The sequence below is a fragment of the Leptosomus discolor genome, chromosome Z (assembly GCF_034619465.1).
Source record: "Leptosomus discolor isolate bLepDis1 chromosome Z, bLepDis1.hap2, whole genome shotgun sequence".
In the NCBI taxonomy this organism is placed as follows: domain Eukaryota; kingdom Metazoa; phylum Chordata; class Aves; order Leptosomiformes; family Leptosomidae; genus Leptosomus; species Leptosomus discolor.
Window position 1 is genome coordinate 28,057,451 of NC_141419.1, and position 25,550 is coordinate 28,083,000.

At 37.5% G+C, this 25,550-nt stretch overlaps 1 protein-coding gene across 9 annotated transcripts in view; it reads left to right on the top strand.

Moving 5' to 3' along the window:
- CSNK1G3 (casein kinase 1 gamma 3) overlaps nucleotides 1–25,550 on the top strand; it is a 58,145-nt gene that overhangs the window by 18,083 nt on the left and 14,512 nt on the right. For all 9 annotated transcript variants that reach the window (XM_086479937.1, XM_086479941.1, XM_086479939.1 and 6 more), the window contains exons 4-7: nucleotides 7,650–7,798; nucleotides 9,083–9,317; nucleotides 17,912–17,997; nucleotides 18,129–18,213. In XM_086479937.1, the coding sequence (XP_086336063.1) occupies nucleotides 7,650–7,798; nucleotides 9,083–9,317; nucleotides 17,912–17,997; nucleotides 18,129–18,213 (555 nt within the window). The remainder of the gene's footprint in view (nucleotides 1–7,649; nucleotides 7,799–9,082; nucleotides 9,318–17,911; nucleotides 17,998–18,128; nucleotides 18,214–25,550) is intronic.

Here is a 25,550-nt window from a genome sequence, read left to right on the forward strand (position 1 = left end):
TTTAAAAATCTATCATTAAAAGCATTTAAACTGAATCAAATAATGAATCTCTTGACTGAGGAGGTATCTGCTCATATGCACTGTTAATCTATGTACTGATGACTGCTGTGGTTTTGTTGTGAGTTGTTTGGGGAACAAGCTGACTCAGTTTTGAGTTCCATTGCTGTCGTTGTATTTTAACAGGAAGGTTGAACTGCTCAGTTATTTTTGTGGATATGGTAATATTTACATTGAAGTGAATGAATTGTGATGATAACTACAAGTTTATGATTTTAAGTATAATCCAATAAAAATGGTAAGAAATGTTCCTGGCAGTTTTTCTTGGTTTTATTCTAGTCCTTTCTAGCATTTGGCTTAAGGAAATGTACAGGATCTTCTCAATTTATATTTGAAGTGATTTTTTTCCCCTAGAGTAAGTGCAAAAGATCTGGTAAGAATGGCAGCTCCATAAATTTAAATGTAACTTACAAGTGCACATGTTAATATTCCTGAGAAATAATAATTACTGATCATAAGAAGCCTGGCAGTATACAAAAATTTGTATTGATTTTAGAATGTGAGATCACACACAGATTTCAGGGTTGATGAATGTTTTTTGTATAAAATATAATAGATAGCTGTAATTATGAAAGAGGTTGCTGGTACAGTTCACGGAACATTGTTAGTGTTACATAAATGGATATTTGATTTAATAAGGCTTACAGTAAAAAATACATGTCTAATTCTGTTTTAGTAATGTAAAAACTAGTTAAATTAGATCTATTTTAATGGAAAAATCTTACTGTTATATTACTATTTCTTGTATTTGCAAACATTCTTGTATTTGTAAATAAGAAATGTAGTCCAAGTGTTGTGGTGTGTGCCTCCAGCATAGCATTTTAGCAGTGCGAAAGTCATGATGCTTATATAGTATCTAATTCCATGTTTAGAGTTTTACAGTGCATGGATCTTACGATTTAACCCCAGCTGGCAGCTGAGCCCCACACAGCCTCTTGCTCTTCCCCCATCGGTGGGATGGGGGAAAGAATCAGAAGGGTGAAAAGTGAGAAAACTTGTGGGATGAAATAAAGACTGTTTACCAGGTAAAGCAAAAGCTGCACACACAAGCAAAGCAAAACAGAGAATTCATTCACCCCTTCCCATGGGCAGGCAGGTGTTCAGCCATCTCCAGGAAAGCTGGGCTCCGTCACGCATAATAGTTACTTGGGAAGACAAACGCCATCAAACATCCCCCCTCTTCCTCCTTCTTCCCCCAGCTCTATACGCTGAGCATGATGTCATATGGTATGGAATATCCCTTTGGTCAATTGGGGTCAGCTGTCCCGGCTGTGTCCCCTCCCAACTGCTTGTGCACCCCCAGCCTACTTACTGCTGGGGTGGGGTGAGAAGCAGAAGAGGCCGTGACTCTCTGTAAGCACTGCTCAGCAACAGCTAAAACATCCCTGCGTTACCAACACTGTTTTGAGCACAAATCTGAAACGTAGCCCTATACTGGCTTCTACTGTGAAAATTAACTCTACCACAGCCAAAACCAGCACAGTGGATGGTCTTGGTCTCAGTAGTCATTAAGTGCTACATTTGTGGAGTTTGTATGGACTTCTGTTTATGCTGCTTTGGTTAAAGTCAAAAACCACATATGGCACTGCTCTGGATTTTGTAATCTCTTATTTTCAGAGGTTTCAGGGCACATTCTGTGGTCTTGGTAGGAAATATTAGTCTTTGTGGCACGTTGTTGCATTCTATCCTTGCCAAAGGTACCAGCACAAATGTGCCATGGAAGATAGCTCTTACCCTAAACTAAGTAGATCGAAGATTTGCAGTATTTTGCTTGTGTCCAATGAATTGCCATATCTGAAAATTAAAACTACAAATAAAATGCAGTGGCGTATAGGAAGCTGAATATAGAACAGCTTGTTCTGCAAGTGCAGTCTTGAGTATTTTGACATTCATGGATCTGATTGAACAGACAATCTAAGTGATAAGATATAATGCAGATCACATCAGTAGGTGTGTTTCTTGACTGGCTTAGAGGAAACTTTAAAAGGCAACTAGTGTTACAGTAAACCGAAAAGCACTAAAAAGCTGCTTACTTGCTTAATAGCTTTACAAATTTAGGTTGTATTTTATAGAGATATTTTACCAAGATATGGCTCTAAACTCAGTTGGTGGTAGATTGGGAACACCAGGTTAAGCACATGTGGTATTACGATCGACCTGTGTGTAACATATTTCTTTGACAGTCAGTTTGTGCTGCTTGTTTAGCAAGTTAAATTTTTTTTTTGAATGAGGACACGCATGCAATAATTGAGGCTACTATGTAGTGTCTGTTTTAAAGCAAGTAGCTGGAATTTTTGCTTTTAAGATGCGGATCTGTGTTCATGTTAGTTATTATGTATATTGCATTAGATGATTGCAGTGAACAGGATGTAGCCTCAGGCTTAAATCAGATTTGATGCTGAGGTTCTTGAAAAATACAGCAGCCAAGGTGGATAACAATAATGAACTAGAAATAACTTCTACTTAGTTTTCTTCGTTTTAAAGGTGTTTGACAGATACAGTTGTAATCTACTAATAATGTTTTCTTTATTCTAATGTTATAGAGGAGGTCAGACCTGTCAGCTGACAGCTGATTACAAGGTGGTAGTCTTCTGTAGTTAGCTTTTCAAGAAATTCTTCTTGAAAATAACCTTGTACAAGGACTAGAATTTGTTTAACTACTGCTGTTTTCTTGTTTGCTTGTGCTAGCATTAATACCATCATCTTCAATGTGTGGTTTCTTTGTGGGAATCATTTTAAGCTCCTTGTCTGTTTTGTGACAGGTAGTTTAATGAAAACTAGGCAATATAATCCATAAATCCACTTAACTGAGCACATGTAAACTTCAATAAGCCAAAAGTGAGTGAACAAACAAACAAATACACTGCTGCCATTGTCTTCACATTCCCACTCTTCTGCCAGGACCAGTCTGTCCATACCATATGCGATGCAACCGTCTGGCCAAGCGGGGACTCCAGTGTCAAGCCATACATTTAATATTAGTAAAGCTTCACTTCTTATTTTTAGATAAAAAATAAATATAAGTCCTCTTTTTCTTTTCTTTTTTTTTTTTTTTTTTTCCCCAGCACCCCAGTGGATAGTCTTGCACACTTTTTGGGTGTGTGCACTCTATGTTGGAGACCACTGGTGTACAGCAGCAATGTTTCAGGTTGCTAATGACTGGCTTAGAGGAACTCAGTTCATTATGTCATTAACTTTTCTAGAAGAAGAAACTGGAATCCAAGCAGCATTCAAGCAGTGAATTTCCAAGTCAAGACTTTCTAGATTTTTTTTTTTTTCCATGAGTAAAATGGGATTGAAAGTCATACTGGTTTAAAATGGATTTACAATTTTATGACAGGGCAGTCACATAAAACATCGTAAATGGTTTTAATAAACTGAGTACATTCAAAAGAAACTGTTTTACTTGTGAGTGAGCATAAATACCTAGGGATAGGCAAATGTGACTCATCTGAAAGATGTCACACTGTAGGGGGCAAAAAACTCAGATTCTCTTTATTAGTAGCAAGTTACTTTCTGACTTTTCCTCTGGAGATCTAGAGACATAAAGAAACAATGCAAACAATTAAGTTGTTACTTTTAAGTGAAAGCAGTAAGACTATTTTAGTTACAAAACGAAATCCTAAACTTCTAATACTTTGAACTGTTAATATGAAATGATTTTATAAACATGGAGAATTTTAGATGTTACACTCCATATCTGCCTTGCAGAAGTTAGTAACAACATGTTAAACATATTTTTGAGATACTCTGGACTTTTCATCTAATCAGAAGATCAAGTGTTGTAGATAGAATAAGTACTATTCTTGCCGTGCTAAATAAAATGAAATGGATTGGAGCTGAAACACTAACTCTCTGCCCTGGATGTATACTTAACAGGAGTTGCTGTGTCATTTTCATGGTACAATGCAGTAGAAGAAAATGTTAGTGGTTTTGACTTTCTGAAATTGACAACTCTGCCTACAAATCTGATGATGTCACAAATTCCTTTCTACAAATGTTTCCTCTTTTACTAGCATGTAGTCATGCAAACAGGTTCCATAAATCTAGACAAAGCCCTGGCTTCTGTATTTTTGAAGTGCATTTAATATTTTAAAATGTTATAAAGAGACACAGAGCAGAAGCAGTGGTAATAGAAGAGACTAACTTCTTTTGAGAATATTTTAATGTTAATAATGTCTTTAAACATGCAAATGTAAGAACAGAGATTCTCAGAATATGTCTCGGGCCATTACAAGTGGTGCTCTTTCTTCCAAATTTCCAGTGCTTTTCTTTCTCTTTATATTTTCAGGTCTTTTTTTTTTTTGGTTGGGTTTTTTTTTGGTCCTATGTTTCTGTATGTTTGTTGGATAACTTAATTTGCTGGTGCAGATACATCCACATTTCCATGTGTAATTCCAGCATACCAGAAAGTGGAGGCAGAAAAGTTGAATTTTAGAGTTTTGATATCCCTTTATGTGTATCAGTATCTTTTCTGATCCATTAGCTCATAATTAGAGATGATCTGTAAAATGAAAAATACTATCTTGTCCCATGTTCCGATGTAGTGTGCAATGTGGCCTGTGCTCCTTCATTAGTAGCAATAAGGTCCTGCGAAGTCTTTCATACCCATTTCAGGGTATGATTATGCATATTAAGGACATTAGTATAGATATAGGTATCTCTATACTTATTAAAAAATAAATGGAAGCTCTAATCTTCAGAAAATTGAACAGTTACACTGGATTTTCAGGGGTCATGTTTTCATTATTCTCACTTGTAGGAAAAGAGATTAGTGAAAATACTCTTTAAAATGCTGCATTCATTTGCTTTTAGTTTTACTAAAACAATAAGCGGTTGGTTTTTTTTTTTACCCAAAGCTGTAGCATACACAGTTACAAATCTACACCCTGAGTGTAAGTAGCACTGTAGTAAGGTGTGAAAAACTTAGACTTGATGTACCTCAAAAAACGCCCAGAGTTAGGGATGTTTTTTCGTTTTTAAACTTGCATTTGATCTACAGAGAAAGGAAGGCAAAAATCTAGTGTTTCATTAGGTATTCTGAAAACAGATTTTGTAGTTCTTATAGTACAGTATTATAACAATGAACACCATAGAAAAAGCTCACATGAAAGGAAAAATGTTTTCAGAGTATTGGCTATTTAGAGTAAATGAGACACAGAGGATACATATTGAAGAGAAAAAAAAATCCAGAATAGCTAAAGTGAACAAAACTTATTCTGCTGAATGAGGAAGAGGTCCTGTGCATATGAGGAAGTACAAGATGAATAGAGGCGTTGATATCAAGTTATTTTCAGTTATATAGTCACACAATACATACAAAAAGGCAAAAGAAAAATTTGATCGTAAGGCTTTAAATATCGACATTTTCGAACTTCTGCATTGCCTGGCTTGTTAAGGCAGGTGTTCATATAAAGTTATAAAACCCAGAAGTGCAGAATACTTTGTATGAATTTTTGGAATTTGTGCTGTTCATCGTATTAATGAAGTATATGAGTATATATGAAGATACATGTACATGAAGATAGAATATGGCATTGTTGCTAGCGTAATTGTAAATACAGTGTTTAAGAATATTGAAGAACATTTCTAGTCTTTTGATGCCTGCATTTATTTTGTCAAATATTCTTTCAGGAAGCACTTTCTAATGAAGAGGGTGATCTGTGCACTGCTAACTTAAACTGAAAGTTGGTTATGTCTCTACTAAAGGTTTAGATACCTTTAACTGATTTGTTAAACATATTTAACTGATTCTCCTGCTGTACCAGAAGAAGCCTTGTTAATATGGATGTGCTTATTATGCTTCTGTTCAGGGAAAAGAACAGAAATAATTTTTTTCGGGTAATGTGTAATTTTGCTGGTCTAAGATGTGTACATCAGGAGACCTTTGTTCAACGATTCTGGTAATGGACTAGGCAGGGAATCTTCTCGGTGCAGTGCATGTGACTTTTAGCCCTAGTTTTCAAGACATTTATGGCCTCGTTATCATCAGCTGTCTGAAGACATGTGTACTGTGTGTGTTCCTGCCAGGATTTCTGGAATGCTGCTATAGAAAACTCAACAAAAAATCAATTTTTGAACACAATAGTACAGTCTTTGTTTTTTATAGTTTTTATGAACAGCAAATTAACATACTTGTAAGTGTTTTGTGTTGGAGAATGTAACACTTACCTTATTTTTAAGTCTAACATTTTTCCTAATGTAAAGTATCAGAGTGACAGTTCACATTTTAAACTCCATGCAAGATTTGAAAACACATGCAGCTTTAACACAAAATTTGCCTTTTACCCTCCTAGGTAGGTGTGTTTGATAACTGTTTACAACGTATTTAAGAGATTGTTGCCTCAACATATGATGGGATATTTTTGTTCCCATATATTGTGTTTGGAAATGATGTATGTTTTCTTCTGAACTTAGTTTTTATTTTAATAATTTTCTAAGTAAAAAAATATGCACAACTAAAACTTAAAAATTTGTGTTTGAGAGTATGAAATTTTAAATGTGAAATAATGTTTTCTTCAAAGATCTTTTTCGTCTAAATAATTTTAATGATTTGACAATAAGAATAGAATTTAATTGATTCTTTCTGGACATGAATGTTTGAAAGAAATCAAGAAGTTGAGTGGTGATACTTCAGAAGTTAAATCAGGGTGAATCTTTATCATGGGTTCCTCATGAGACTTCTAAAAATTCCCTTTATCATCTGTTCTAATGATTACTTTATAAAAAATCCTGTCCTTCATATGGTTTGAATTAATAAGTTTCAGTCTACCATATATTTTACTAGGAATCTAGATTTTTTTTTAAAACTGAACAAAACTCCACTCTGTGGTGTTTAGATTTTTAATGGACTAACTGTCATTTAAGAAAAAGGCTTTCTTTTGTGTGCTATCTAAACAGAAACAAAAATAATGGAGGAAGGGAAGACAGGAGAAGCCTTGCAGTGTAGATTTAAGTAGAAAACGCTTGCATTTAAAAAAAAAAAACTCACCACCCCACCCCCCCTCCCAAAAAAAAACCAAAACAAGAACAACAAAAAACTAAATAGTGGTGACTATAATTTGTTATGTGTGGTATTTTTATTTTGATGATAAATCTGAAATTGACTTAATGTCTCATTAAACTTGAGGATTCATTAATTTTTTTTTGATTTTTAAATTATTTATATAGATAATAAGGTGGTTTTATTCCTGAGTATAGGTTTGTCATAGCCTTAATCTAAATAGTTTAATTTAAATGCCTATTTGTTTTGAAAATGAGCTTATTTAAACCTCTCTTCCTTTTTAACATCCTGTTTCAATGTACTGTTACGAAACCTATCAGGTAGGTTCTGATCTTCATTTTTCATCAAAAGCTTTAAGTCTTTCACAACTCAAACATGTAATATTCATGAAATGTTTACTGAAACTGATATGACCTTCATTACTCTTGTTCTGTCTTTTACCTGTAGTTTTTACAAGGTTTTATTGTTGCTTTTATGTGAAAAATATATTTTTAACTTCAGGTCAACTTGAAATTGGGTAGGAATTTTATTGGTATGTTCATTAATCTTATTTAACCCCTTATAATTACTTTTTATCTTTATTTTACAGATGGAATACCTCAGGTTTACTATTTTGGCCCATGTGGCAAATATAATGCTATGGTGCTAGAACTGCTTGGACCTAGTCTGGAAGATTTATTTGACTTGTGTGGTAGGACATTTTCTCTTAAAACCGTTCTTATGATAGCCATACAGTTGGTAAGTAGAATAGATGTTAATTTGAGTGTTCATTAGAATCACTAAAGACAGTCTTCAATGGATTAAATGCTTATTTCACTTACAAGATTTACACTTCCCATGTTTTAAATTGGTGTTGGTGGCTGCTAAAGGGCCTGTGATACAGTTTTAGCAAGAAGACTGTCACTTTCATTTACTTTGTTTGCATGAATGTAGTTTCATTGTGTTTTCTGAGTTCTCATAATCACAACCTGAAATCATGAATTTTAGTTTGACATACTCAATTAGAAAGAAAAACTACATGAAATAAAAATAATCTTAATCCATGAAAGTAGCTGGATGATGGGACTCCTAAATAGTATAAATATTTTTTCCTGGGCATTCTCAAAGAAAGCAAGCAAACAAACAAACAGAAAATCCCTCAAACGTTTCCAGAAATACTAAAAATAGCACAAAGTTATTCAATGAAGAATTTTTCTCTTGTTTTGAAGGTTTCCTAATTTGGTTCCCACCTGAGGAGGGTGGCTAGAAGTGGAAGAGAAAGAGAAATAAGGCTTTCATATTTACCTTGATAAAATGTGTTTTAGATGAGTCCTTATGAAACATTAATAATACTGAACATCCGCTTCTCTAAATAGGTAGTGATATTTTTACCATGAAGGGTAAAAATAGCTGTTTAAAACACGTCTGTAATTGTATAACAGGTCTGCAACTATAGACATACTCAGCTTACAGCCAAAATGACAAAGTTCATTGTTTAAAATGCTCAAATCATCACAAAGATGATCCAAAGATCTTCTTTATTTATTGCTGTTCCTCTCTGAGTAAATCAATTTTGATAGAAAGCAATGCAGCTAGAATGGAGGTTATATGCATAGTGGTGAACTTTCAGTGCTTCTCTTGTTTATACCTTTAATATATAATGGATCTACATGGACTCTTGCTGTTCATTGCTTGATGACATATTTACTGGTTATAGTTCTGGTGTTCACAAAATGTACTTGGTGCCAGCTGTTCTTAAAGAAGGTAACTTCTGTTATGTACTGATTCATGTCTAATGTCCAATATGAAAGTTTCCAGTACACTATATGGCGTATCTTCTTAGGGGATGTGTAAAATTTACATTAACTTTAACTGGGAGATACAGTGTTAAGAGCAATAGCCCTTTGGTTTCAAGGTGATAGGAGGGATGATTTCCTCTAAATATAAAGTCAGTGTAAGATATCTAGCTTCTACCACAATTTAATGTGGCAGGCAAACTGAAGCTTAAACTAAACTTTCTGTCATTTTTTTCTTTTATTAAAGATTTCTCGTATGGAATATGTCCATTCAAAGAACTTGATATACAGAGATGTAAAACCTGAGAACTTCTTAATAGGACGACCTGGAAACAAAACCCAGAAAATTATTCATATTATAGATTTTGGTTTGGCAAAGGAGTATATAGATCCAGAAACAAAGAAGCACATACCGTATCGAGAACACAAGAGCCTTACAGGAACAGCTAGATACATGAGTATAAATACACATTTAGGAAAAGGTACGTGTGCTTTTTAAGTGCAGAAACAAGAATTCAGTAGCTGTCATTTGTCTGAAATCATCTGGTTCTCGAGTTGTAATTTTTCTCAGTCTGTAGTCATTAAGAACTGCAAGTTCTGAGTACTGTGCAAAATTATAGTTTGTCCTTACGGAAATACTGTTTGTGGGAATAAGGTTCTCTGGGTTTCGAATCATCATGGCCATGTCTCAGCAGATAATCATGTCACTCTTGTTAGATATACAGAAAAGAAATATGATGTATATCTTTTTGTATCCTAACTTCTTCACATTAGAAGCTTACCATGGCAGCGTGGGATGGGCAGGAAGTAGATATTCTTATTAAAGATATCAAAGTGAATAGATTGCTACAATATAGGTTTTCAGTGCTATCTTGCCAGTTTTTTGATCCCTTTGAAATGCATCATGTAGTGGAATACATATTTGATGCTGATTTCTTGATTTTAATTTTTTTAATGCTTATACAGTTAAGGCTTTGTCAGAATAGTTAAAGGTTATGCTAGTGTTGTAAATATCGTGAGCTAAAGAAATGACAGGATATATAGAGAGGGATAAGTTATTACTGAACGAATAAATTTAGCTGAAAAAAGGTGTGTGAGAACTCAAAGCTGTCTTTATTCAAGTTATATGGAGGTTTTCTAGTGAAAACGGATTTGACGCTTTTGAATTTGTGTAAACAAGTTGCTTATCGTTGCATAGTAATCACTACTTAGGTTACTCTTTGAATTGGTCATAAAAAAATGTTTCACAATACTTATAGTTCAAAGGTACTTCATGTTAATATGGCAAATGAAAGGCCATTCAGATCTCCCAGATAGTAATAAGGTACTTTATCAATAAAATCAGACCATAGTAACTTGTGGTTAGCAGCTGTAGCTTATGAAATTATGTTAACATGTAAAATCATAGAATCATTTATATTGAAAAAGAGCTTAAGATCATTGAGTCCATCCTCTAACCTAGCACTGCCAAGTCCGCCACCAAACCATGTCCCTAAGCGCCATGTCTATGTGTCTTTTAAATACCTCCAGGGATGGTGACTCCACCAATTCCCTGGGCAGCCTGTTCCAGTGTTTGACAGCCCTTCCAGTGAAGAAATTTTTCTTAATATCCAATCTAACACCCCTATCCCAGCACAACTTGAGGCCATTTCCTCTTGTCCTATCAGTTGTTACTTGGGAGAAGAGACCGACCTCCACCTCACTACAACCTCCTTTCGGGTAATTGTAGAGAGTGATAAGGTCTCCCCTCAGCCTCCTCTTCTCCAGACTAAACAATCCCAGTTCTCTCAGCCGCTCCTCATAAGACCTGTTCTCCAGACCCCTCACCAGCTTCGTTGCTCATTTTTGGACACACTTTAGCACCTCAGATGTAGTTCAGTTTAATGGTTTTTTTATGGTAAGGTCATAATAGATTTCTTTTAAAGGATAATAATTAGACATGTTTTTAAATTCCTTTTTTAAAAAGGAATTTAATTACTTCATCTATAGGCAAAAATTTTACCTAATCAGTATAAGGCTCTTCTGCGTGTTTCTGCTTTTCTTTTGGTGCTTGCCTTAGTCTCAAAATGAATTGGGATGAAAGACCTGTTTAACTTTGGCTACTAAACTTACTTCAGATATACCTTTTCTGTGAAAATGTAGACAAAGAATATATGCAATTACTGTGTAGTACATTCCATGGCAAATATAGATCTGTGTTTACAAAACATCATTCAACAGCACTTCAGGGCAGCAAACTTGGGAAATCTGCAGCATCTCCAGGCAAGTTAAAGAATGTGGAGCTTTCATATTAAACAAAACCTGCAAATCTTCAAAACCAATAGGAAGGAGACTTAAGCAGGTACATTTAACTGATGATGAAAAGAAGGTGTTTTTCTATGTTGATGTTTCAAAAGGGTATTGATTTCACATGGACAAACATTATTTTAAAATTAATTTTGAATTGTATTTCACCTGACTCGCATCTCAGCATCCTCTGGCTTCCTTGTTTGTTAGCAGGCAAAGCTGAAGGATTTAATTTCATGACGTGCAAACTGATTCTGCCGTTCATTCCAGATTTTTGGCATGAGTTGATCTTGATTTCTCCACACAGATTGCTAAACAACCTCAAGTTTCTTCATTAAGGAAGGAGAAAAAAAGCAGGTGTAACTATGGCTGTGTTATGTATCTATAGGTGAGATTAACAGTGCATAGAAGATCTCCAAATTATTAGAAGCATATGGTCAGAAATCAATGAATCAGACAACTGCTGGAAGGCCACCCCAGTCATTTGATAAGAGTTATATTTGAGTACTGTACACCTAAATTTAAATAACTTTTTACATATTTACACACTGCATTTTTTTTTTTTTAGGGAGATGGAAAAAGTGCTGTTTAGTGTGTAATTGTCTTGCCTTTGTATGTGATACCTGATTTTGGAGATGGCATTTAAGTTGCTTTTAAAATCTCATTGGCAGTCCCACATCCTGGAAGCATCTTCACAGGATGGCTACCTTCCTTATGTGCATGCTTTTAGGGGAAGTTCTGAATGAGACGAAATAATAGTTGCTTCTCTGCATTGTTGTTAAGCCTCATTAGAGCCAAAGAGCTTTAAGATCTGATTAAATGATTTTTCATTTGAAGAATAATACTGTAATTACTAGTATTTCCTGATAGTATCATGAATATTTAACACTGAGAACACTTTAAAAAACTTGATACCAGGGTTGAGGCTTTCTAAACATAACTTTTAGAACACAAGTTCCTCGAGTAAAGGAAGCATTCACTTTGTTTTTCAGGCATGGTATACCAAGTTGGTGTCAGCTTAAGGTGATACAACCAGTTTTAAAATCCAATAAGACTTTTTTAGTCCTTCTTAAATAAGAGAAAACACACACCACCACCCCCCCCCCCCCATATAATTTAAGAAAATAAACCAAAATGTAAAACTGGTAATTACTTGAGGAACATAACTGCATTTTGAGGGAATTTCATGTCTGATGTTAACACAGGAACATAGTAAATGACACTTTCTCCTTCAAGGGAGACTTTTCCACTCCTTAGTTAGAATCTTGATCTCTGGTTGGACAGGTTTATTTTTGTCTAATGGTTACTTGATTAATATGTATGAAGGTTCTGCCAAATATAACTTGTGTATCATGAGTAATTCTGGACCCCTCAGCCTGGTGCAAAGCCAGATATATTCTGACTCCTCTGGCCAAGGTAGCTGTGACAAAGCTAATTCTCTTTTTAGTAGCTTGTCTCACTTTGCTGTAGTGTCTCCTTCTCACAGGAGATTCTCAAATGTATAGATAATTCTTAAAGATGGAAAAGGTTTAGAATGCCTTTCTGTTACAGATGCAAGTCATGCAAAGGAGCGCAATCTCATGTAACAACTCTGCTTCAGTTCCAACTCAGAGCAGTGGTTCTTGTTGACCTGATTATTTTGCAGGCGTTTCTTGGGTGACCGAGAACTATTCGTCATGGTCTCTTAGGTCTAGCAAACACTGAACAGTATGAATGGGGCTCTTACTTTTGTAGCCTCTCCTTTATGTGCAGTTTGTTTTTTCTGTATATTCTGTGATTCCTCTCTAAAAATGTAGTATTTTTTTAAATTCATGCAGTGGGACATACAGAACACTGAAGCTCTTCAAGCTCTGTTGTCTGTTTGGTTGCAGAGACAGTGGTTGCAGAGACAGTGGCATATGGGGTACATTCAGCACTGAAAATACTGGTAGTAAGAGAACTTTTTAGGGCAATGTTTTCAGTCTGTAGGTAACTTTCCCAGCAACTTGAATGGTCTGATAGCAAAATTGATGTATGTATTACTGCTTCTTGACTATCCAAGGTCTCATCTGACCCTTGTAAAAGATAAGTGTGTTGTCAGTAAAGAGAGAGATACTGTCAGATTCACATTCTCTTGTATGTTGATTTCAAGGATGCATTTATTGAACTGTAACTTGTCCTACATCAGTATGTATGAATAAGAAAGTATGTTTTCCTTTGATCAAAAGTACACTTTAGGATCCATAGTGTTTAAAACTGTCATAACAAGTGCATATTAACTAGAAAGACTTTAAATGTATCCGTATATTTAGTCAAAACTTGGACAAAATTACCAAGGCCCACTCTTTTGAGGTATATCTAGAAGGTGATGTGTAGTTACTTAACATCATGTAGCCAATTATTTCAATAATATTTATTGCAGAAACATACATTTGATCAAGAGTTTCTGGTAGTTTTGTGCCAGACTGGGGGTTTGTATCTGGAATAAAAGGTACTTTGTCTATGTGAAAAATAATGTGTCTTTATTCAGATAGCTGTTCAAAGGAAATGTAAATATTCTGCAATCTATATCAACATGTAGCTGGTGCCCTTGCTTCTATAAGGTAATTTCTCAGGGGGATAAAATTACTCCATGCTTCTCTTCCAGTCCCCTTCATTCTCAGGAAGGGAGAATGGGATCCCAGAGAATGTAGATTCTGACTGGCAGCTTGAGGAGCACAAAAATTTACGTCTGTAAAAGTCTTATTTTCTGCATTTGCTAGGAATCTAAATTGGTAGTTGTTTGGGGGTTTCCCTAAATTCAGGAAAAACAGCATACTTAATTGTTGTCCAAGTTATTTGGCTACAGGAAGCATAGTCACATGAAGTTGTAATTGCTATAATATGGCTATCTCTAATGGTCTCTGGGGAACAAACAATATCCTTGGTTGTAATGACCTTTTCGAAGAGGCGGAGGTTAGTTATCTTACAATAAATGCCTAAGACTCTTTTTGGGAATGAAGCAACTCTGCTCTTTAAAGCTAATTGAAAGACCGAATTAAGTAAATTTCTTTAAACAGTACGTATCTTCAAACAAAACTAAAAGAACCCCACCCTTACCTTTATAATAGATGTACTCTATCAGAGCTGTTGTGTGTTCTAGATTTAAAATCTACTTTTTAGGGGCCAGACTTCTTTGTAATCTAAACCAGCGAAAAATAATTCTACGTTGGATCAATTTTAATGTATTTCTTATTATAGGAACAATAAACACTTGGACCGAAAATTGTATAAGCCTAAATCCTGGAATTTTTCCAGAAATTCAAGTAGCAAAATGTTTTCTGCAGTTACATGCTGGCTTTGTGATGATGGCCCTACAGGTGTCTTACCAGCTTTCACTTGTCACTGGGCCAGTGGTGTGGAATGAACTTCTTTTCCAGACCTAGGACCCCCATAGGAAGTTCAGTAGTCTCCTTCTCATACCCACTGAATTATTGCTGGACCCCAGGGGCAGGATTGTAGCTGCCTTAAATAAATATCCTTTTCTGTATAAGCTAACCTTATAAATCCGTAATTATATGAAACAATGCTTCTAATAAAAACTAAGTTAAATAAACCTTTGTTCCCTTAATTAAAGGCATAACAGACAATAGGACCATAAAGTCTACATTATTCTTAACACAACAGTATGGCATACAATGTGCACTTATGATAAGATTGGAATAGAGCTTCCTTTTTATGAACCAGAATCATTAACTTCAGGATTCATGATTTTGTTCAGAAAGGGATGCTATTCTTTCCCTCAAATTATATTATTGTATGGATTCATACCATTTTTATTAAGACTACAAACTCTGGATGGTAACATTCAAATTTATTTTTGTTAAACTTTATAAACTGACAGGTCAGGATATGTAGATTGTCACTTTCCGTCCACTTTGTGATTACACTATGAGTCTGTGTGTCAAATCACGTAATCATCCTGGTAACTAATGCTGTGTTTTCTGATCCAAATAGATAGTATGTTTCCACTGTTTTGGCATTCCTACAGCAAACAGTAAAAGTTTCTTTGGAGGAGAATGCAGTGTTTATAATGGATGCCTACTGAAGTCTGAATGTCTCTTGTTTGGCCTCTTTTATGGTTGGTTCCTGTGTATGCTAAAAAAGATAATTTCTGGAGATAGCCTTCTCAATGAGGTTCTAGGTCTTATTAAAAATCAGCCTACTTGAATCGAGATTAATTTGTCTGTGGCTTGTGAACTAAATAACAGGTATTAGTTTCTTACTGATTTAGCTAGCTTTGGGTGGCCTCCTTGAGAGAGAGGAGACTGTGTGCCCTAAAGGTTTGTTGTGTGTTTGTCATCTTATGATCGTATTACCTTTTAGGCAACAGGTTGTCTCAATATCATTAAAATGTGATGCACTAGGATCAGTGTACATCAGCAGCCCTTCCTCCAGCTGATGCTTGAAATCCTTTTGTGTTCTGGCTAGTCCACTGCTAGTTTTTTTCCCGTTTTTTCAATGGTCCTTCTTCCAACAATAGCAATATAATTTTTGTGTTTCCTGTTTCTCGGGCTTATCCTTAAGAAGTCCATCCATAGGAAAGGATATTTGACAATTTTTTTTTGATTACTCCAAAGTGCTCAGTGAAGAACTTGAATGGATGCTAAATAACAATCCCTTTTGCCAAAAATTAAACAAAAAATACTTTCCCGTAGCAGGTTCTTGAGGGCATTGTGAATTCAAATGATGTATACTGGAAGTAGTTCCCATAGAACTGTCCTACAGAAATATCTCCAATCGTCCAAAGCTCATTAAAAATTAAAATTCCTCTTAATTAGAAAACATTTCAGGGTAAAGATTGAAAGTTTCTCCTTTCGTAGAAAGGACACTCAGTGAAGAAGCAATTGCCTCAATAGGGTGTTTGGGTTTTTTCTTTTTAAAAGGAGAAGAGGTTGATTTTTCATCAGCATAACCTGTAGAAGTTAATGCAAGAGAGGAATTACTGGCCCTCAGCAAAGACATTTTTGTGGGCCGTATGTTAATGTTGCCCATAGATGGGCCATCTGTTGTGCACTTGTAACGTTTTTGTATGCTTTGCCACCATCTTACCACTGATCTGTTTCACGTAAAACACACGCTGCATTGCACAAGATGTTTTGTCATGAGCAGTGCTCATGAAGTGCTCATTGTCTCCATGTCCACCCTATCTCATAAAGAGCACAGGATTTCTGCAGGCATCTAGGGCCAGCATTTGTTTCACATACTGAAACCTGTCAGGCACAGAACTCTGTTGCTTATTCCTGCTTTCTTCTTCACTGATGTGGTTGCATCAGGATAGCATATGGTCAGCAAATGGGGTGTTGCAGGGTTGACAGAGAAATTTGGGTAAGGCCACATTGTCTGGAGGGTGCTCACTGAGAAAACTGGCAGCAGCAGACGAGAGTGGAGGAGTGGACACAAACAAGAAGAGGGTTGGCAAGGGAATTGGAAATGGGTAAGGGAGAAATGACTGTGAAAGAGCCTCATATAGTTGGCAAATGTGTGATGAAGTAAGAGGCTGGAGGTAGCCCATGCTCTGAATTAAAAATCTAGATTTTTTTTTTGCTATTTACTTATTCATTTGCTAGTATGTTTTTACTTGGTGTTCGAATGAGAAGATAGACATAGAAAACAGAGTAATAATCAAATTGTTTTTTTCACATGAAGATTAAGAATTGTTTTTCAGATGCAGTGTCTTTGTGGCACTATTTTTGTGTTGATCAGATCAAAGCTGGGTTGGCTCTGTTATCTTTCCTGAGTTCAAAATCTAACAAATGTTCTTTCATTTACTTTTCTGCTCCATTTCACTTGCGGTCAAAGCATAGTGGTTGTGCATTTGTGAAAATACTGAGTAGAAACAATGTTAATATTTTGGTTTTCTGCCTTGTGTCAAGGAGGAGGGCAAAGTTAGATGTAAATACTGCAGTATGTTACTACAAAACATAATGCACTGTGACAGTTGTTTCAACAGCAGTACAGAATGAAGTCTGGTGAAAATGTAAACATCTCTTTTCTAATAGTCATTTAAAGGCTTTTATTTTTCTCTATTACATTCAGTTTTCCTAAGAATAATGGATTTTATTTAAAAGTAATATGGAATGTACTTGGAAAACTTTGCACTGCATTTTCCTTGTTACTTTCCTTTTTCTTTAACCTTCTGTGGACTTTTTGGAGGACTGCCACTGCTCTACTACAGAAGAAAATTTGTAGCCATGCCAGATATTGTCTTCTGTGACTTAGCTTTTAAATCAGAGTTGAGAGCAGGCTGTATGTACATGCCTGTCCATGCTGCTTTCTGATCAAATAATAGGACTTCTGAGCCTTCTTCAGTCCACCTTTGGCTTGCTCAGAAATTCCATAAGGGGTCCCTGAGAAACATACCATCTTTTCCATGATTTTATAGAGGTAAAATGAGTTCAATTAAAGCTTTCTTAAATTATTTCAAGTTTACAACTAAGGAATCAAAAAATATCAGAATTGAAAAGTAATTATATATATATAAAGGGTCAAAATATATTTGAAAATGAGAACAATTTCTTACAGTGAGATAATTTGTTTTAGGTACTGCTTAAGTAAATATACCTGCAGTCTGCAGCTGGTTGTGGTTATTTTTTTGCTTTAGCTGTGTTCCTAATTGAGTCCATAGCACACAAGAAGCCTCCCACGTGCTCAGTTTTATTTCAAGTACTTTATACCTCCCAATTATTTTTACATAGTTTAGAAGCTAACCTTTTAAGTGTAATGTAAAATTATGCAGACTTAATGTTCTAATATTTGAATTTTGTTTCAGAGCAAAGTAGAAGAGATGATTTGGAAGCTTTAGGTCATATGTTTATGTATTTTCTCAGAGGAAGCCTTCCATGGCAAGGTTTAAAGGTAGTGGTTTTTGATATCTTCCTCTATCCTGTTTTCAGATCATCAGCTTTTCTTGCCGTGATCTTTTTCTTTTTGAAAGTTTGTCTGCACACTCTGTAACTTCAGAAGCTTGTTTTGTTCTTGTATCATAGGCTGACACATTAAAAGAACGTTACCAGAAAATTGGAGATACAAAACGAGCAACCCCTATAGAAGTATTGTGTGAAAACTTTCCAGGTAATGTCTAGTGTTTAAAAAAAAAAAAAAAAAGTTGTATATTGATTTAGAAAACAAAACTGGCATGGAGAGTTGTTTAATTTCTGGTTTTAAAAATAAATAATGCTTCCAAATATGTGTATTATGTGCTGTGGTAATAAATACAAGAATTATCCTTTGAAACAGCAGTAGGCTAATGATGTCGTTCTTCAAAGATAGATTCTGTAAGCATTAACAAAAATATTATGATATATGTTCTTACAGTGATCAAGTAGTCTACACTTGTGTCTTCACATAAAATTTTGCAAGACTTGTCAGCTCAAATCTGATATCATACCCCTTTTTAAAACAAGCTGCATTAGAAACAATTTGAAATAATATTTTAAGTAACTTATAAGTAGTTTCAGGTGTCACCTAGTTCTTCTGAAGTACATGGAGAATCAATGAGGCATGGGAAAATTGGAGAGAAGCAGATACAGTGTTTTTTAAAAAGTTGGACTAATCGGCTCAGGACAGGGGACACACACCCCATGGCCATGATTTTACCAAAATAAAACGAATCACCTTGAAAATTAGTCACAATATCATTGATAGGTGAAATGGACTTACTGAGAAAAGCTCATGTCTAACTGATTTGATTTCCTCTTACAAAAGGAAATCCTGTCCACAGCAGGCCTTGTGGACAGGAGGCTGATGTTTTATGTCATGAAATCTTAGCACTTTTGCTTTTGATGCTTTTTTTTTTTTTAAATCACAGAATGGCAGGAGCTGGAAGGGACCTCTGGAGATCTTCTAGTCCAACCCACCTGCTAAAGCTGTTTCACCTAGAGCAGGTTACAAAGGAACGTGTCCAGGCGTGTTTTGGATACCTCCCGAGAAGGAGACTCCACAACCTCCCTGGGCAGCCTGTTCCAGTGCTCTGCCACCCCCAGAGTAAAGAAGTTCCTCCTTATGTTCAGGTGGAACTTCCTGTGCTCCAGTTTGTGCCCATTGCCTCTTGCCCTGTCACTGGTCACCACTGAAAAGAGCCTGGCCCCCTGCCCTTTACATATTTGTAAGTGTGGATAAGGTCCACTCTCAGTCTTCTCTTCTCCAGGCTAAAGAGCCCCAGATCTCTCAGCCTTTCCTCCTAAGAGACATGTTCCAGTCCTCTAATCATCTTCGTAGCCCTCCACTGGACTCTCTCCAGTAGTTCCTTGTCCCTCTTGAATTGGGGAGCCCAGAACTGGACAGAACGCTCCAGATGTGGCCTCACCAGGGCAGAGCAGAGGGGGAGGATGACCTCCCTTAACCTGCTGGCCACACTCTTCTTAATACACCCCAGAGTACCATTGGCCTTCTTGGCCACAAGGGCACATTGCTGGCTCATGGTCCACTCGCTGTCCACCAGCACTCCCAGGTTCTTCTCTGCAGGGCTGCTCTCCATAGGTTGACCTCCACCCTGTACTGGTGCGTGGGGTTATTCCTCTCCCGGTGCAGCACCCTACACTTGCCCTTATTGAACCTGATCAGATTCCTCTCTGCCCAGCTCTTCAGCCTGTCCAGGTCTCACTGAATGGCAGCACAGTCTTCTGGTGTGTCAGCCACTACTCCCAGTTTAGTATCGTCAGCAAATTTGCTGAGGGTGCACTCCGTTCCTTCATCCAGGTTACTGATAAATATGTTGAACAAGACCAGATCCAGTACTGACCCCTGGGGAACATTGCTAGTCACAGGCCTCCAGCTAGACTCAGCATCCCTGATCACAGCCCTCTGAGCTCTGTCCTTCAGCCAGTTCTCAACCCACCTCACTGCCCACTCATCCATCCCACACTTCCTAAGCTTACCTATGAGGATGTGTTGGGAGACAGTGTCAAAAGCCTTGCTGAAGTTGAGGTAGACAACGTCCACTGCTCTCTCCTCATCTACCCAGCCAGTCATGCCATCATAGAAGGCTATCAGGTTGGTCAGGCATGATTTCCCCTTGGTTAATCCATGCTGACTACTCCTGATAACCTTTTCCTCCACATGCTTAGAGGTGACATCCAGAATGAGCTGTTCCGTCACCTTTCCAGGGGTGGAGGTGAGGCTGACTGGCTTGTAGTTTCCTGGATCCTCCTTGCCTTTTTTGAAGACTGGAGTGACATTGGCTTTCCTCCAGCCCTCAGGCACCTCTCCTGTTCTCCATGACCTTTCAAAGATGATGTAGAGTGGCTTAGCAATGACATCCACCAGCTCCCTCAGCGCTTGTGGGTGTATCCCATCAGGGGCCCATGGATTTTTGAGTGTCCAGTCCGGCTAAGAGATCTCTAACCCAATCTTCCTTGACCAAGGGGCGGTCATCTGTTCTTCTGACTTCTTCCCCTGCCCCCAGGGTGTGGGATTCCTGAGGGCCAGCTGTAGCAGTAAAGACTGAGGCAAAGATTTTCAATAACTCAGTCTTCTCCGTATCCTCTGTCACCAGGGCATTAACCTCACACGTAATCTTAATTATCCTCACATGTAATCTTAATTATCCTCACACATAATCTTAAAAGCATAATCAAGAGGATTCTGCTATGGGAAGAGTGTAAAACAGTTTGAAATAGTTAAGTACATTGTTGCCAAAATTGAAACATGAAATGTTACTCCACAGAGATCTATGCTAGATCTGTTCAGTATTTTTGAGTGCTTTGTGTAATTTAGAATGTCTATTAAACTTGCAAATGATGAGTTTGAAATTTGTAGGCTTGACAGTGGGGTTAGAATGAAAGGATCCTGACAGATTACAAATACAGTATTAAAAATATAACGTACCATTCAAGAAATTATATTCAAGGTAGTATATGAAAATAGGATCGAATCCAAATTAAGAATTGTTCGTTATGGAAAGGTTCCTTAGGTAATGATTCAGTTTGTGTGTTACAAAGCAAATGCAAGTGAACAGCATCATGCTTAAAAACAAACAAGCAAAAAGCCCCTATACTAAGTTGGTTTATATAAACAGGATGTAGCCTGAAAGACATATGAATTTCCCATTTTCACTGTACTTGATTTTGTAAAGCTTCAGCTGAAGCAGTATGCTCAATTCTGGGGACTGTACTTAAAGAAAATATATCCTATTTTAAAGGTATCTCATAAAGAAGTGGGAGTATTTATATTTGCTAGACTGTCACCAAAGACTGAAGGAATGAAGATTGGTTTAGTCAAGTCTGGCGGGGGAAAGTTCTTATGTACCTTTTGACTGCTAGAAACATGAAAGGAATTGGTTTTCTATATCCACAACAACTAGGACAAATGGATTTAATGGATCTAATCCGAAACAGTGAAGTTTAGACTTGAACTCCTGTATTTCAAATATAGTGAAGTGCATGAAGGGATTGCCATTGCCAAGGAGACTGTAGAGTTGTGTGAAAACAAAACATACAGACAAGCCTATAACTGATTTGCTATGGAATAGGGTGGTGTGCTAAATGATGGTTGTGCTTTATATCCTGCTGGCAACAAAACACCCCACAGCTTCTTGCTCGTTCATAGCCACCCCCACACCACACCACCCCCCCGGGGGGATGGGGAAGAGAAAATGTAACAAGGGCTCGAGACAAGGACAGGGAGGGCTCACTCACCAGTTATGGTCGCAGGTGAAAACCAGACTCAGCTTAGGGAAACATCAATTTAATTTAAACACCACCCCCCCCCATCCCACCCCCCATTTACCAATCAAACCAGAGTAGGATAATAAGAATCTTAGAAACCTTAGAGATCTTAGAAAACAGCTTTCCACCACCCCTTCCTTCCTTCCCAGGGTCAGCTCTGCTCCTGATTTCTATACCTCTTCCCCACCCCAGCAGTGCAGGGGGACAGGGAATGGGGGTTACAGTCTGTTCGTCACAAGGTGTCTCTGCATCTCCTTCCTCCTCAGGTGGAGGACTCCTCACAGTCTTCCCCTGCTAGTGTGGACTTCCTCTTATGGGAGACAGTCCTCCACAAACTTCTGCAATGTGAGTCCTTCCCATGGGGTTCCCTAGTAGGAGCAGTCTTCTTTGAACACAGTCACCTGCTCCAGTGTGGAGTCCTCCTCAGATGCAGGGGGACATCTGCTCCACTGCTGATCTCCATGGGCTGCAGGGGCTCAGCCTGTCATCCTATCCTGGGTTGCAGGGGAACCTCTGGTCCAGCACACCTGGGTGTCTGCATGGCTGTTTCTCTCACATCTCGCTCTGCTCCTCCACTCCAAACAAAACACTTGCCCAACACTTTTTTCCCCTCTGCGTTATCGCAGAGGTGCTGACTGGCTTGGCCTTGGCCAGAGGTGGGTCCAGCTTACAGCCAGGGGAACTTCTGGAAGCTTCTTACAGCAGCCACCTCTGTAGCTCCTCTCCCACTACCAAAACCCTGCCAGACACAAACCCAACACAATAGCCTTTTGAAGTTCTTTCCAACCCTCTGGTAAAAATTAGTCCATTATCAATTTTTCTTATGATTTCTTTTTCACTTTTACGTATTGAAAAATCGACAGAAATTTACTTTTGTTACAGAACTTAGAGCAAGTGTCTGTATGTATGTTTGGTGAATTGACAGAAATTTGAATGTGGGGGAAAAAACTTGTTCTGGAATATAGATCTGCATCCAGTAATGCATGCATGTCTTATATGTTGATTTTTATGTAGTTGCTAGAATCGTTTAAATCTTTAATTAAAGGTGTATGTGGTGCAATTCCTGGAAATAATTATGCTTGAGTAACTCCATATGTCTAGTGGACAGTTTCCACGAAATTTGATCAAGTATGTGCTCATTGACAGGATTTGATCTGAAAATGGAACAGGGAAAAGATATTTGATCTTGGAGAACACAAAAGATAAACATCTTTGATAGTACATATGTACATTTTCTTAATAAATATATTTTTGTATATGGAAGTTTTTGCATGTCAGATATCTGAGGATTTTCTAGCTTTTCCTATCCTTCTTATCATTTAAGTTATCCAGTAGAATGACTACTTCCACCATAATTTCAATTCTTTTCAGTCAGCCTGTAGACTGAGGTAGCTAATTGATGTTCCATGAGGCAAGAGAGCTCTGTAATATCAGGGAAAGATACTTTGGTCTTTGTCACATGTGAAACACATGTCTCTCTCATTCCTTGTTCTGTGAAGTTGTACTGTATTTGAGTGTGCAACACTATTGTTTTTTCAAGCCTTGCATAACCTATAAGCAAGGATTTTAAACTCAGGGGTTCCTGCTTCAAATGTGTGATAAGAGTGGTATTTGATTTTTGGAGTCAGCCAGTTGTAAGAGGTTCAGCTGCATTAAATGTATCAGTTCCACTCTTCATACCTTCATACCAAAGCCTTGCATGCTTTGTTTTCTGGTTTATATTGGGTAAGTATAGTACAGTTAAAGAGATCCCCAGCAATGTGTCAACTTTTCACCTTCTTCAGACACTGATCTCCTTGGCTAGTATTGCAGAATAGTCTTGCTTTTCTGCTGAGCTGGACCTTAGGTGCCAAGGAATTCCTCCTATCCACTGCTCTGTCTGCTCATGCCTAAAACTTGACGCTTAATACCCGTTTTTGTCAGAACAGTAATTTGAGATGTCTTGGCACCATTGTCTTGTGGTGCATTCTTGACAGCATCAACATGATGCTGCCTCATAACTTTTTGTTATCAAGCTGGTCTCAAACCTTAATTTCTCTCTCTTTCTACCCCACTATCTCTGAAAGAGTTTAACTTAGCATAGCTCAGTCTTAGGACTGCTTCTGCACTTCTCAGACATCCTTTGTCAGAAGAGAGGTTTCTTTTACAGCGCCTTGTTTGTACCATAGAATGCCAGCTTCTCGAGACTTAGTAGAATGTTATGTGTGGGTCAGGATGAGTGTGCAGCGATACTCTTGTGCTGCTTCTGACATACATATCTCTTCATTGGATCACTGAGTGCTGGTGCCATCTATTTTTAATCTTATTTGTCCTCTGACTTTCTGGTCATGTAGAGGTGCCTTCCCTTGTACTTTGGGACCATGTGAACAGCCTTTTTGTCTTGTCAGTGAGAAGTCATTGCTTTTCTCAGAATGACTTGCCAGTGACTGGTTTCCCACTCTTTCAAGAGGTACAAAGGTTCCTAAACAAGTTAGTTTTTAAGAGCTCTATCCATCTGGAACTCATGTGCCAGGACTTAGGTCAAGTTCTTCACCTGATCCATATAGGACTGTGAAAAGTTATTGCAGTACTCTATTCCAAACCACTGCAGTATGATCAGTGTGATTTCTTTTTTTTTTTTTTTTTCTCCTTTCTGTAACAGGAAGTTGTGGACAGATGCAGTCTGAATGAACCAAAATTTCAGTATGGTTAGGTTTTTGCTTTCTTCACTCTTCCAATACTTCAGTTCTTTCTTACTGTAGCTGCTGGAGTGGAAGGACCTGTAGGACTTGGTCTTTTGTGAAACTTGTGAACACTTATCTCTTCTCACAATCTGCTGTTTTCTCATTCTCAGACTCATTTCCACATGCCCTTCATTTCACTGGTTCCTGGATGAGTTACTGCAAATGTAGTCACATATCTGAGTAGTTTCTCAATGGGATTTGAAGCTTGTTCATGGGTCCTCCCTTTCTCCCTTTCAGCCCTTGGATTCTTACAGTCTTCTGTCCATAAGGATGCTTGTTCCTCAGCTTGTTCTGAGCTGTTGTCTCAGAATCTTTTCATGGCTTAAACCCATTATCAAGAATGGGACTACTGTATGCTCTATTCACCTGCCAAGAGGTTTATGCTGGAACTCTTGTCTTAACTAAGAGGTTATGGCTGCTAGTTCACAGTCTGTACTTCATACCCTTTAATGATTAGGAAGGCCCTTTCCTTTTATCTTTGCAGGTCCAGACCTTTTCAGAAATCTCCCTGGTTGTCTTCAGTACTGGGAGAATCTTATAATTTCCATGTAACACCTACCCAAATAAATCTCCATTTGTATGCTGACATAAATCTGAACAGCGATATTAAACTGACACTGGTCAGAAGTCATTCTACAAGAGCTCAGGTAACCTTAGTACTTCTCTGCAGTGTTTCTGTTCAGGACATTTGCCACTTCTGCTCAACACCGCATAACACGATGCCTGAAGCATTCAGTGCTGTTGCAGCCTTCCATAGTCATACTACAGTTGCAGCTCAACAGGTCAATTGGAGTTGCCCGCTTTAGAATACACATGTGGATCCTTTCTTAAATAAAGGAAGGTTACATTACAGTAACAGGTGTTCTGTGAGACACAGTCCACCCTGTACAGTCACATGCCCCCTTCTTTACCTTTCCTTAGGCTTGTCTTTGTAAAATTAATTGAGAAAAAATACTGAAAAGTAGAGGCATTTCTCTCCCCACTTTTTTGGCACACTGTACATCAGGATTGGAAGGTTGAT